This window comes from Neolamprologus brichardi, chromosome 6, assembly GCF_056152115.1.
Source record: "Neolamprologus brichardi isolate AB-2024 chromosome 6, ASM5615211v1, whole genome shotgun sequence".
In the NCBI taxonomy this organism is placed as follows: Eukaryota; Metazoa; Chordata; class Actinopteri; order Cichliformes; family Cichlidae; genus Neolamprologus; species Neolamprologus brichardi.
In genome coordinates this window covers 12,209,202-12,223,695 of record NC_142109.1, presented here as the reverse complement: position 1 = coordinate 12,223,695, position 14,494 = coordinate 12,209,202, and the positions used below count along the sequence as shown (strand labels likewise).

At 40.3% G+C, this 14,494-nt stretch overlaps 1 protein-coding gene across 8 annotated transcripts in view; it reads right to left on the bottom strand.

Annotated features, from left to right (window-relative positions):
• lrba (LPS-responsive vesicle trafficking, beach and anchor containing) overlaps positions 1-14,494 on the bottom strand; it is a 176,075-nt gene that overhangs the window by 73,066 nt on the left and 88,515 nt on the right. For 4 of the 8 annotated variants that reach the window (XM_087841694.1, XM_087841695.1, XM_087841697.1 and 1 more), the window contains exon 37: positions 1,646-1,770. In XM_087841694.1, coding sequence (XP_087697820.1) covers positions 1,646-1,770 — 125 coding nt within the window. Of the gene's footprint in view, positions 1-1,286; positions 1,302-1,627; positions 1,771-14,494 lie in introns of all 8 variants that reach the window. The other 4 variants (XM_087841691.1, XM_087841693.1, XM_087841696.1 and 1 more) reach the window with 2 other exon arrangements.

The window sequence follows — 14,494 nt, the reverse complement described above, 5'->3', positions numbered from 1 at the left end:
CAGGCTTGACTTTGAAACTAAATATTGTTTGCAGGAATTTGTCTTCTTCCACCAGTGACGGATGTATAGAGCTGAAATTATTTTAGATATAGCAGAATACCAGACCGAATACCTGAATAACCAAAATATAAGGAACTCCTTCCGTGTGAATGTCTTTTACTCTACTAAAAATCTTTTTTAAAAAGGCAACGATAGAGCATGAGTATGTCTGTTCTCTGTTGTTACTTAGCTGAAGGGAAAACATTGAGGAATTCAAACAGAAAGTAAAAATTTGGAGAATTGCTGCAGAGGAACAGCAACCAGCTGGACTCTGGCGTCGTTCCCCAGCTGCCTCCACACTGCAGCCATTACTGCAGAGCAGAGGTCTCCCAGGATCCGGGGTTCCCAAACATTTATTGCTTTTAGATCGTATTCTTATTGAATCCTGTCACACCTGCCATTTGTCTTTAAGAATGATAACGCATTTAAAGGGTAGTTTTGCAGGTGACACACTGAGGACATTTTTGGCTTGGAAATGTCCATCTTTCTATTTTTTTTTTTTTTTTTTTTTTTAGGAGAAGGCAATTGATTGTGCTGGTTAATCTTGATGTAAACGCCAGGGGTGAGCTGGATACTTGCAAAAAATGAAGGATTATATGCAATTTTTCCTGCAGGAATGTGTGACTTAGACTCTGCTGTTAGCTGATAACTAATCTTGTAATCAGACAAAGATTGGGGGGGGGGGGGGGGGGGGGTGTCTACATTATAATGGTAAAGGAAAAAATAAGTCAGTGTTGTTGGTGTTCACTGTCAGAACTGATTATCCCAGACCATGTAAAATTATCAGTAACTGAGGCCTTTCTTCAACTCCAATTTGCGTTTTTGCTAGCATTCTAATAAACTTGTTTACTGTTAAATAATTAGACATGATTTACACATATTAGTGACAAATTAATAGCAAAAGCTAAAGTCTTAGCACAGGAGGTTCTATTATGTTTGGGGGGATTTTGCTGGCATTGCTGGGGTCTGTGTTCTCATTTAGTGGGATGAGTGACTGGACACAAAGTTGTTCTGACCGATCACCTTCATCCTGTGATCTTAATGCTTCTTTCAAGGGTGGCAAAAAAAAACCCAAAACAAACAAGGACCTAATAGATGGTTTGATTAATATGAAAAATTCTATACATTTAATTTCAACTCTAAAAGTTATGAAAAATATTCCTGAAATGAAAAGTTCAAATCCGACAGTGATCCTTCATTCGAAAGGTGAAAAAAAGAAAATATGAGGCTGAGTGAATGTTACTTACCACTTATATCAGCCACTGTTATGCAGCCAAGAAAAAAAAAGAATAAATAAAATTCAATACGTCATGTTATCCACAACATATCAGTTAAACATGTTCTGAATAAAGCAAGCCAATACGAAGGCGGTAGTTCGGTTTTGCCTAATGGGTGGCTGTGTATGAAATTACCTGTGTGTGAAATTCAAATGTGGGTGTTTTTTTTCTCCTCCGCTTTGTGGTACAATAAATCGTTTATTGCAGTGTGAGGACTAATTTTTATTGCCTTGTACCTGGTGCTACCACCAAATGAGTAAGAAAGGCTGTGCAATGAACTGGCGGGGGGGGGGGGGGGGGGGGGGGCAAACCTGGTGGATGAGACTGACCATGTTCAGCCACAGCTTTGAGCGTAGCTTCTGAGTGACTGGATCCAAAGGGGTTCCTGACGCAGCGACGTCGCCGTCTTAAATCGTCCTCCCAGTAGTCTAGGCGCCAGAAGTCCCTCGGCCTGCTGCAACGAGACAGAGGTAGCACATGTGTTAGCAATTACCAGCCAGCATGGTATAGCAGCCCAGCATTAGCACTTGGTCCGAGCAAGCATACATAAAGCCAGCATTGTGTTTGGAGGGCTCCCCCCCCCCAAAACTCTTAGAATTTGTCTTTAAAAACATTCACTTACACACAAGCTGAAATCCCACATCATTGTATCCCTGCTCCTGACAATGAGGCTCTCCATCCCAGAAGCAAAAGTGCTCTCTTTTTTTACTTTTATCCCCCTCTTTTGATTCGCTCTTTGGGAAGAGGAGCTGAGTAAGTGTGCGCCATCACAGTTCAAAGAGTAAATGACAGTGTGAACATTTTGCGCACACTGTTGTGGCACGCACTTTCATTCCAGGCTCATCCCAAGCCCAGCAGGACACCTCTTGCCAGAGTTATAGCTAGCATGATACGGAAAGGCCGTTACAAACACTAGGATGGTTAGCATTACCAATATTAATCAATGTCTATGAGTTCAATATTTGTCCCCGAAGTACATCATCCTTTACCAGAACTGATCAGTAATTATTCTGCTCTCAAGGAAAGGAAAGTGTTAACTTTTAATGAGGACGGTGACGCAGGCTATAAAAGAACTTTTATTATTTAAAATATTAGTAAAATCAAGAGACTGAAGGCACAACAAAGCGTCGCAGCAGTCATTTTTTTCTGTTTAGGTGCTTTTCTTTCTTTAGTTTCTATTAGGAAATCAGTTCCTTTGGTAACTAGGCAGCAAGAAAAACTAACTGTTTAAATGTAATGATGAAAAACTCAGACTGGAGGAAAAAATAACATGTTCTTGGCTATTTAGTGAGACTAAATCCTAACTGACTCAAGTCAAATAGTCCTTTTTCTTGAACTAAATGTTTCAAGGGGGGGGGGGGGGGGGGGGGGGGATTAGGAAGTATAGAAATTTTCATCTGGCATTACGCTGATGTCACTGAACTGAGTTTAGAGAGCTGCTTCGTTGTTAGTGAGGTAATGTAAATGTTTTCTCTGGTGTGTGAAAAATACGTCTTATTAATCAGCAGAATCCGCTCTCATTACATTTACATGTTACATCTTTGATTATGTTGATCCTAGAAGCCAGTAAAACCAAGTCTACTTTAAGTCATCAGTGATGACAAAAAGCAATCCTTAAACATTACGAAGTAAAAATTTATAAAAACCTTTTGCTCATAAGAGGCTGAAGTGAATTGTGCGAAGGTTAAAGTTGTAGGAAGACACGGTTTATGGTTTCAGTGGCATTGGCTACGACGGGAGAACCCCAGCATGCTTTATGCGATCTACTACTGAATGCCGCTCCGGCCGGGAGCTCCTCACAAATCTTCAGTCCAACACCAATGATCACACAGGGGCCTCTAAAAGGGAAAAGAGCTATACGCAAGAAAATAAATACAATTTCCAAGCAGGTCCTTTAAAACCCTGTATGCCCTCGCTAATGAAAACCACTGATTATTTGATTCATCTAGATTTTTTTTTATAAAAAGGGAGGAAAAAAATCAGTCTCAAACGGCTGACAAGTGGACAGTGGCAGCTGCTCGGCATATATTTATAGTAGAGTAGATAGAAATAATGCATGAGAAAATGTTTAGCCATGAAACCAAAAACTGGAGAAAATGAATATTGATGTTGTATATTCAGAGCTGTGAATTGAAAGCGAGTGTGTGTGTGCTGAATGCAAGCTAGACCGACGCTGGGGACCGAGATCTGTGCAGGACCAGATTTCTCAGTGGTGACAAAGCCTGTGCTCTATGTTTGCATGTGATAGCCCCCGCACGCAAATGGCCACTTCATCATCCCGCCTGCAATTTCATTCATCTATGAAAATAATTATCAAGGTTGTGCAAGCGCCTCTGAATCAGGATGGGCTCGTCTCTCATCTCATGGAAGGTGGGGCTCTGTCCAGTTCACACAATACACATTAATCCATCAGGAGGGGGAACCACTGCCTGGAGTAATTAGTTACGGCATGGAGCGGACTGCGTTTGCCACTCATATTCATCCAGGGCAGAGGCGACAGTGAAGCCCTAATGATAGGCTGCTAGAAGAGGTGGACGTACGATGAAAGATACCTCGTCATCAATCCCCAATATGAGCGCCGCTATAACAAGAATGGAGATGTACAGCACTATGCAACCCCCCCAACACAAGCTGAGTGTGTTTCCACAAAGATAATAAATTATTCAGAGCTCATCCATCCTCCTCTGGTATCCTTGGCAGAATTTACTGAAGCACCATTCTTCAAAATAACAACAATTAAAATAACAAAAGGGCCCACGTTGTGCTGTGGCTCGCGCCAACCACTTGTGTAATTAGTAATTAGTTCGGTCATAAAAAGGTGTCTGGAAGGCCCGCTCGTTAAGCCGGAAGTGAGCGCCGGCAGCTGATCAAAGTGGTGGAGAATCAGAGGCCGCCTGTGTGCATGATTTCAAGCATGAGCAGTACTTTTATGCTGTATACACCAGTGCTTTCAAGCCGTACATGGGGCTGTGTGTTTGTGCGTTATGGAGGAAACGTTGAGCCATGCTAAGCTTTTCTAATGTGGACCACATTGGCTACTGATGCAACCCGGTGCACAAGAATTTTATGTGAGGCTGTAAATTCTATTTACCTTCTTTTCTTTCTTTTTTCCTTTTTTTAAAAACATCTTTGGATGGAAGTTTACCAACACACAGAACAAACGGTGGAGTGCAAGTTTCTCCTTTTGTGTAGCCCCGATTTTTCTCTCTAATCTGTAAACAGAACAGCTACCCCTCCAATTTAATCAACTCAACACAAACCATCAACGCCACTGCGAGGAAATATTTTACTAGTTGGGCTCTTTAAGATTTCAGTTGTGCTACTAAATTCTCCATTTACATCAAAACAAAGGACGAGTCCAAGTAGATCTGGCACGGTTAGGTGACATAATAAATAAATGCTTTAATTGTGAGACGCACTCAGTCAGTATGAAGCGGTTGTATCAGGATTAATGAAATGCTTATTTGTGGGGAGGAAGTTTAGAAAAGTGGAGGGCTAAGTGAATTATATTACCTCTTCTACTATTAACTGTTCCCATGTATACACACACAAGTGGAGTCTACCCAAATAAAAATCAAGAATCAAAGTTATTTAAGGATCTCGATATGATGGCTGTTGAGTGAAATTACAATATTTAAACATGTTTTGAAAGGGTTTGTCCATAAAAGGTCTATAACACTTATTCCCAGCTCAAATATTGTGATTTCAACCAAATACAAAGTGTTTTTTTCCCTTTTTATACATAATTTAACCTTTTAAGTCTGGATATCTTTTGTTTACTTCTTTTATTGACTATTACACATGCATGCTTCACTAACCCATAATTCCCTTAGTGAGTAGGCAGAGTTTAATTAGGCAACATACAGTAACACACACGTGTATATTTATATTTTTATACTGTTTATTTATTAGAAATTCTCTGCTTAAAAATTTTGCCCATAGAAAAACACTTTCTGAATAGGACTGCATATGACTTTATGGTCCTTTTGATTTTATTGTACCAAAATCAAAATAAAGATTTAGATTTTGAATAATGTTCTCTCTATTAATAATCATAAACTACTGATATTTCTGGGTTTCTAAGTACTTATTTTTGAGTCCCAGAACTTTTTACTATTAATAAATGTGGCATTTAAACATGTTAATGGTTTCTGTCTGCGAGTCCTTAAAGTCTGATAGTACAGTTAGCTCTGTGCCAGCATTCAGGATTTAAAGACAAGGAGAAATGAGGACTATTTTGGGGCTTTTTGGGCTGCTATTTTCAGTTTTTGTTGTTGTTTTTTATTTTATTTTAAAATATCAAAATACAAAAAAATAATAATAATAATAATCATCCAACTGCCTTCCTGACGCTATTATGTTTTGCTTGATTTTAGCATTTTCTACATTTTAGTGTTGAACATGAAGAAAGAGGCAGGAGAAATCTAGGTTCGCACAGGTTTCTATTAAAAACGGTATGTAAATGATAAAATGACCTTTATCACAGCGAGCGTGACACGCAGAGTGAATCTACTTTCATATATCACCACAAGCGACTGCACTTTGCCACAAACAGTCATTCATAACCTTTCTGCTAAATTCATTTGGATACAGTCAATGAGACCTGCATATGCACCGGAGATTTTCCTCCCTTGCTTATTTTATATTAATGCCACTTCCTATTGGCAGCCCTCAAATTGCTCAAACATTGCTGCTATCCCCAAGATCATTTTGCTTTGATTTGCATAAACCATGTGTTTAGAAGAAACGGGAGAGAGCGAAGAAGATTGAGGATTTGTCATGTTGAGGACTGGTTGCTGGAGGACTGGCTCTTTGTCAAACGGTGGCAGCGATCGCCTCGACGGGCTCTCCAGACTCAAATTAAAATGAAACAGGACCAAATACCTTCCCGCTGAAATTGTTTGGCATGATTAAGTCTTGCCGGAGTGATTTTCTACATGTGCATCAATGCCTATCCTTCCCGCTACAATGAGGTGTACAGGACACCATCTACATATGTGGATGTTAATTTACCTCTGCTAATGTTGTTTACCAGATTCACCAGAGGTGATACCAGGGTCACAGACACGACGACATTTCCATCTCATCCCCTTAAATGACAGTGCACATGTAATCTTGCCTATCCTTACTATTAATCACAGTATAAAGTCATTTAATTTGTCTTTTTTTAATATAAGCTTAACCCAACATTACACGAGGGCCGTAATGAGAAAATTATTACAACGTATCTAATTAAAGAATATTAATATGTTTAGAGAGGGAAAAAAAGAGGTAAAAGCCTTCAGTGCGGGTGAATTCCTTACCTAACATCTATAAAAAGTCCTTGTATGTTCACTTGCTTTGCTTTTATCACTCTAGTGTTCACTCCCTAACACACCAGAGCGCTCAAGCTCTCATTACTGGCACAACGTAAGCCGCTACCACTCCTTCCAATTAACTCCAATTCATCCAAGAGCTTTCAAAAAGTGATCTGATAAAAGAGAGCATGATATTGCATCTCTGCAACATCACCAGCTTGTGAGGATCAAAGCACTCCCATGGGTGGATGGCAAAAGGCTGCAGACTCCCCACAATGCAGTGCAGCCAAATGAAATAATGCAAATCAAGCCCTAATTACCATCAGCTTACTGTGAGGCTTCCAATTAGCAGCAATTACACTCAGAGTAAATTCACCAACAAAGGATAGATGATTACACACTAATTATATCAGATTTCATGGGACGTAAAAGGAAAAGTGCTGGATTAGTAAAGCAGTAAATATTGACCAAAGACAGGATCGTTTACCGTGCTGTGAAAACATTTAAAGAAAACCCGTCCAGCTTCTGCTCCTTTTTTTGCTGATAAGTATCATCTAAATATCAAATACATACTAAGTAGCATCCGCAGACTTCCACTGTGACAGCAATGAAGTGGTACCATCTGTATTTTTGATGAAGAGTCACATTTTTCCTGCCATTTTGACAACATGCATTTAAGGCCATTTATCATCAGTACTGCTAGGTAATGAGGGCATCCACTGGACCGGAGTTGCATAATTCTGCCATTACTGTCCCATTGTAATAATCTTCTGACCTCTAGCTTTCAGAGCTGATCTTGAATGCTGTGACAAATCCGAACACGTACCCACATTTCTAACACACGCTCCCCCAAAGAAAAACATAGGGGAGAAGCTCAAGGTCAGTTGAGATAGGAAGTCTGAGGAAAAGGGCTTTCCCCCCCCCCCAAAGGAGTCTGAAGGTCCCCACTCATAACACAAACTTGGGGTCATGTTTAACCTCACACCTCGAACGACAAAACTAACTCAGGAGCCTGACATTAAAATAAAAAGAAGAAGACATTTGTGAAATATTAGTTTTAAAACTTTTCCTTTTAAAGCAACAAAACAAGTCAGGTGATTTCATACAAACTCTTCAGACAAAAAAGGAAAATTCTAAAATAATACATTTCAGTTTATTACGTTTAAATTACACCAAATTACAAACAATCTTTTGAGAAACTTAGTAGCACACGTTCTCCTCTCTTTTCCACTCTATGTAGACAGTAGGTCTATTATGCTTTTTCCTTCAGTGCCCCAAAGAACCACTACAACACTCGACAACCTCATGTAGGGCTGTCGCCTATTCACGAGCACCTCCTCCCCGCTCTCCATCATATGGCTGCGTGCATTACACCACTGATAATCCAGAGTGTGTGCATGTGTGTGTCAAGTGCAGCAGTAACTATAATGACCCTGTTAGTTATCTCGATTTGGAGAGGAAAAAAAATACAATTAACATCAGCACGTGCACACATAAATTTCCCCTTTACAAATATATATTTTATCATTTTTATCATATTGCAATATAACAATTTATGGAAGAATTACAGTTTTAAATTAGATTATACAGGTTTATCAAAGTGGACTGAAGTGTTTGAGCCTGAATACACTTCAGTAATAAAGAAGTCACTGAAGATACGGTTAGAGTCTTGTTTTTATTTTTTAACCACTGTTTTACAAAAACAGCCCATTAATATTAGTATCAGCATTAATAACTAGTATTAACTCTAAACGTCAAACTTATCCGGACTGAACTTGAACTCAGACACGGGCTGTGAAGTAAATCTACAAGTAAAGGCAATCCTTCGTCTTCACAATACTACCCTTTCTATAGGAGGGAACCTTGTTGTTTTATGTGTCCTTTTCTTCTCCTATAGCTGCACGACAAAGTGCTGGATTCTAAAGATAAAGGCAATTTTTTTTTGGATGGGGGGGGAAAAATGTTGAAAGTAGCAAAATAAATGACCTGCTGGTCCCATGGTGTAATTACAGTGGCTGGAAGCATACCAATCTATCAAGAGGAAGAAGGGGGGCTGACACGCTGCAAAGGGGTTAGTCAAAGGAGATAGCCTTTGACTAACTACTGGCCCCGGAACAATCGATACTCTGCAGATATTGCATCCAGGGAGAAAGGAGGGGAAAAGCCCTAAAAACTTCCCAAATGGCTTTTCATTCAGATATTGATCAGCACCCTTTTATCGTGACCTTGCTCCACCAAGGCCATATACTTTCTTAAGGTATATGAAACTCATAAATCTGATAGTTGCTACTGAATCCTGCCTGGCTGTGAGCAGCGAGGCAGGAAGCTAGGGCTGGTGTAATTGTTCTTTCTGGTATCATGACCTTCTTTCATACTTCCAACTGGCAGTCCCGAACATTTCTAAGATACCGGGAAGTTAGAGAAAAACAAGGACTTAAAGATGAAGTGATCAAGTGATGAAATTAGAGCGTGAAATTGTGTCTGATGTCTGTGTATTTTATTGCAGAAATAGCTACTAAAGTTAGCATGCTAATTACCTTGCCTCGAGCAGTCTGATCTTATGATGCGACCAGAGTGGGTGACTGTAGCAGGCAGAGAAGCAGCAATGCTGCGCTGATAAACTGTATATAAAAGATGGGTCTGAAAAGTGAAATAAATATAGTAGTGCTTTAAACATGAATACTTTTTCATGGCTAACAGGGGGAGAGTTCAAAAGCTAGCTTCAAGCAGTAAATATTACTTAGTTTTAAAGCGTCACTGGAAAAAAAGTGACGGTCATTGTTTAAATAAATACCTGGTCCCCATTTGAGTTGAACCACAGATAAAGCATGCTTTACTGTGTGACTGAAGAGCTGATATCCTATACGGATCCGGGATGTGGCGAGCAAGATCTTCCCCCAAATTCTTCACATTAGTTTCAAAATAAAAGGAAGGAAACTGTGAAAAGGCTCCGATTCAGGCTTTGCAAACCAACACGTGACACCGCAATGGCTACTTCTATCTTTTACATACAGCTGTAGCAGAAATTCCTCTGGTGATGCTTCCCACTGCTGGAAATGCCTTGAAGTTTGAACTTGCAGCCTGCCTTTTATTATGGTGAGTAGCCAACTGTATAGAAACAGTGTTGATATTTTTTTCTAAGTTAGCCATTTGTGATAGGCGGGTTAGACCAGTTAGAACAGCTGTAAAAGGCTAGCTCAGATATGTCAATCTACTAAACTGAAGGACATGTTTATTGGGCTTTTTTTAGCATTCACGGGCTGCACTGTGATTGTATTACCCACACGCAACTTCAAGTGAGGTGCAAAGTCAATTGGTGTGTACAGGTGTACCTCTTATTCACTCTCACCTGCACATTAAATGACATGCTAAGGAAAGCTGTGTCGTAGGTGCATATACAGTATGCGGCCAGCTCAGACATGATGCGTAACCGCTACACTACATGTTAAAAAAATAAAATAAAACAATAATAATAAAAATAATTTAAATGATAATGATTAAAAATACCCAATTTGACCTACCCACTTTCCTATTGTCATTTTAAGTGATCTACTAAGTGTAGTTTTTTGAGCCTCGGTCTATACCGCCTCACTTAACCATGGTAACATATGGACATCATCAGCTGTTAATATGTTTCACCATGACATGTTGTTACTATTCCTTACAGGCACAGCCACTGTAGTGTATATAAAGTAGAGGTAAATGTTATCATTAAGGCTATATTCTAATTCATATCTATGAGCCAGACTGCATGGTAGGGCCTTCGTGGCACGTTATTTTATGTAACTGATGGAACGCATGTCTGTCAAACTTGAACAGCTTCCCCAGAGATTTAAGGAACATCCTTTTTGTCCAAGTGCCAGACGCACGTCGCAGTCAGTGATTAATGAATTGGAGGTTTTTATGTTAAACCCGTTTAAGGACTTGGGTGCTGGAGACCGTCTGTGCGCTACAGAGCGTCTCGTTTACAGAGATGAACATAGCTGAAGGCAGCCTTGTATTGCTTCGCGTAGTATGTTTATGCTATATGTTTATGGCTGTATGAAGGCAGATGGATGATCACAACTCGAGCCCCAACTAATTGGTTTTGAAGGAGTCAGGACCTGGACTAAAGGAAACAACTGTCTCTGCGTCAGACGACATGGAAGCTACGCACCGCTACAGCTGCCAAAGCTCAGTACATTGGGTCATGTTTGTGTTTAGACTCCCGAGTATTTATAAGCAAACCAAAAGGCCATTAGCAGTTAAAAATTAGTAGCTAATTCTACACAAGGAAACGGTTTTTCCCTATATAAATCAACGCAGTCGTATTTTAGGGCTTATCCCATTTTAAATGTTTTTCCCGTTTTGGCTTTTAAAACTGAAACTAAATGATTTAATAATAAATTTGGATTGCAAAAAGTAATCCAACTGGAAATAGTTTTATTTTAAAAAAATCACTCAATAAAGAATGATCTGTTTATTCTTTATCCAAACACAAAGCAAATCGGGGTGTCTGATAGATACACAGCTATGTACTTTCTCAACATTTAACATTCAGATTTGCAAAATCGATCATCTAAATGGCTCTGTGAAAGGATGGAAGGAGGGTGTAGAGAAATGCCACCATCTTGTCTTTGTCTCCATCTAAACTTTTGATCCTCCTGTAACAGATCTCTCTGTCTCCAATGCTTTGTTTCATCCTTCTCCTCATCTCGCCCTCTCTCCCCGTCTTCCTGCCCCTCTCGTGTCATGCATTTCCGAGAGTCAGTGTATTCTAAACTGTTATGCTCTTGTTTCCTATGGTTATAATCTCCAATGACATGCCAGAGTCCCATTTCCTTTTTCAGCCCTGCATCCACAGTACCAGTGCAGCCTTAATGTACAGTGTGTCCATAAAGCGAGCACGCAACGCAGTGCAGACACTGTGCAGACCTCAGCTTTAACACATGCATTACATTCAGTATTATGTATCATAATTGTGATTTAAGTCTGGAATGAAAGCGTACAAGTGGAGATTAATCTGGCTGCCGCAGCTTCTCATGCGGTCGTTTACTGAAATAAACAAATAAAATGTGAACGTGAACGTTCTCACCGTAGTAACAGTAACTGTGTCATAAGAATTTATTGTAATTCAGAGATTTGTATTCGGCATCTTATTTCAGTGCTTCTCAAGTAGACACTGCCAAAACAAACAAACAAACAAACAAACACTGATTATTCTCATTTCTCAGTTTTCCATTCTGACAACGTGACAAAAAGCCTTCATGACGTGGTGATTTTTGGTTGGGCTACAGGAAATTTTGACCATCATCTGTGCTCAGAAAGTTAGTTAATTCAATCTAAAACTAGTTCGATCTCATAAAATTTAAAAAACAAGCAGCAGAGGTTTGTGGTCGTGAATGAAGGAGGACGACTAAATACTGTGCCTGTGCTCAAACAGCATTAACATAAGACACACAATACTACTGCCCATACCGTAACAGCTGAAGCAAAGCAAAACTGGAATAAATCCAATCATTTAACAACTGAAGTGGCATGCCAGTGTCTCCACTGCATTTTGTGCGTCTCATGTCATGATGTATCACTGCCTAAAAAGGAGGGAAAAAAAGCTTTTCTGGGAATGTTAAGCTCCGGCCTCTTTCCCCTCAACAGTGCACTGGTGAAATGACGTAGCACAAGATAAAATAGTAATGCTAATATCAATAGTTTGTCCATTACAGGTCAGCTAACTGTCCACTGGAACAGTTACAAAGCTGTTGGTTTTCGATCTCACAAGGCCGATCAATACGGGGGCATACTGTTTCAATTTTGCCGGCATTGATTTTCTCTATAACACTCCAACCCTAAAGCATTCATCTTTCTGAAGGAAGGAAGATTTGATTTACTGAAGAAAAATTGGAGTGCACATCACAAAGATTTTTTGCCGGGCGGGAGTGTGACATGCCAAAAGATGGATGTCCCTTGGCTGGGAAGCCTCTAGCCTAAGGGCGTCCATTAGAGCAGCGGTGCTGCAGAAAATGAGCTGCTTATATGAGGAAGGAGGAGCAGAGGGAGAGGAGTCGGTGCTCAAGGTGTTTATGTGTGTGTGTGTGTGCGTGTGTATGTGTGTGTGTACGTGTGTCTGGAGGGGCTCGCTGTAGGTGAGGATTTTTGAAGTAAAGTGGAAATAAAAGGATACCGTTGCAAGCTTGCACGTGCAACTTGAATAATGTTTGCATTTGTCTCAGAGAGACTGGTGACATCAATAAACAACTGCTCTGGTTAAAAAAAAAGTATGCACACTTCTTCTACATCACACAATCTTTTTCCAGCTGCAGCCACCTTCCTTTTACTTTCCCCGCTTCCAGCATCCAGAGTGAATTTCCATGGTACATTAGTCAGCCTATTAGAATGCAATAAAGAGAAGGTATGAGAGGGGAAAAAGAGGAGAGTAGTGTCTGTCCCCAGAGACCGCGAGTTGGCGTTCTCCATCATCTGCCCTCATCTCCCCTCTGTCTGTCGACTTTGTCTAGGTGTCATATACATGAAAGATGATTCCTGACCCAAATAAACACCACAGCAGGCTTGATGCTCGGTGGACCCAAGCTCCAAAAAGGAGGGGAAAAGTGGAGTGAGCAAAAAAAGAAAAAAAAGAAGGATATCTGACAGTTGTTTCATTTGTGATCATCTTGCTAGCTATTCATTTACTTTTTCCTCTCTTAAAAAGACAGCAGGCTGACATGTTGTACACCTGAGTCTCAAGGTGCTGGGACACAAATGCATGGATGAACAGGTAGTCAACCTATCTGTCTGACCGTGGATCTGTCTGTGTCTTGAAACTAGACGACAGACAAGGGCATAAAAAAAAAAAAAAGATAGACACTCCCTTTGTCTGGTGAAAGGATTCCTCCTCGGACACTCAGTGATACAACTGAAGTGGGATGTGAAACAAGAAAGAGCAAAAGGACAAAGAGTGAGGGAAAAGGGGACAAGAAACTACATGTGGTGAAAGACTGACAGAAAGACAGAACTGCAGACAGAGAAGAAACAGAGGGGAATGGAAAAAGGAAAATCACCTAACACCTCTTTTCTCCAGAGGCCAGGGCGGCTGTAAGCTGGATATTAAGACACAAATTGCATTCAGGCAGGTCACACTGTGTCACAAGATATTAGATGCCTGCCGTGAGGAAACAACAATTCCCATCAGCTTGTGAGAAAATAATATTTTCATTTTCAAACCCTTTATTGAATGGAAACTTTGGGGAATACGGTTTTATGGCGTGTGAGCAGGCAGCCTACAGTTTTTAACACCCATGCAACAAAAAGGACGCAATCATAGCTGCGTATTGTCTTTGTGTTCCTGGATTTCATTTTCACAGCTGGAAAAGAGGTTGCGGGTTTCACTGGGTGAATCCATCCTCCCCCCTTCCTTATTTACCATCAGGAATGATGCTGCACCACATGCTTTGTGTGTATATATGAAATTAAAAATAAAGAAGAAGAAAATCTTATATTAGGAAGCCTGCAGGTATACAGGTGTGCAGAAGGGGTTTTTTGTTTGTTGTTCCCACATTCATCGTTTCCTTTTACTTGTTCTTTTTTTCAGAGATTTGCAGCACCAGATGTTTCTCCTATGCCCACATACCATCGGCTCTGGTGCGAAGCTGCACCACCTGACCTTCACAGTAATTGACCAAAAATATTGATGTAATGGCACAAGACTGATTGTGATTTATTAAAAGAGCGCTGCACTCCAAGGCTCAGTGCCAATGGCTCCCTGCGCCCATCGGCAGCCATTAGGAAAACCATCAATAGTACAGCGGCATAAAGCAGCGGTAATGGGGGACTTTTCTAGCCAGAGCTCGTAGAACACAATATCCATATTAAATGGCGCAGCCTTGTGTGAGCACACATAGAGAC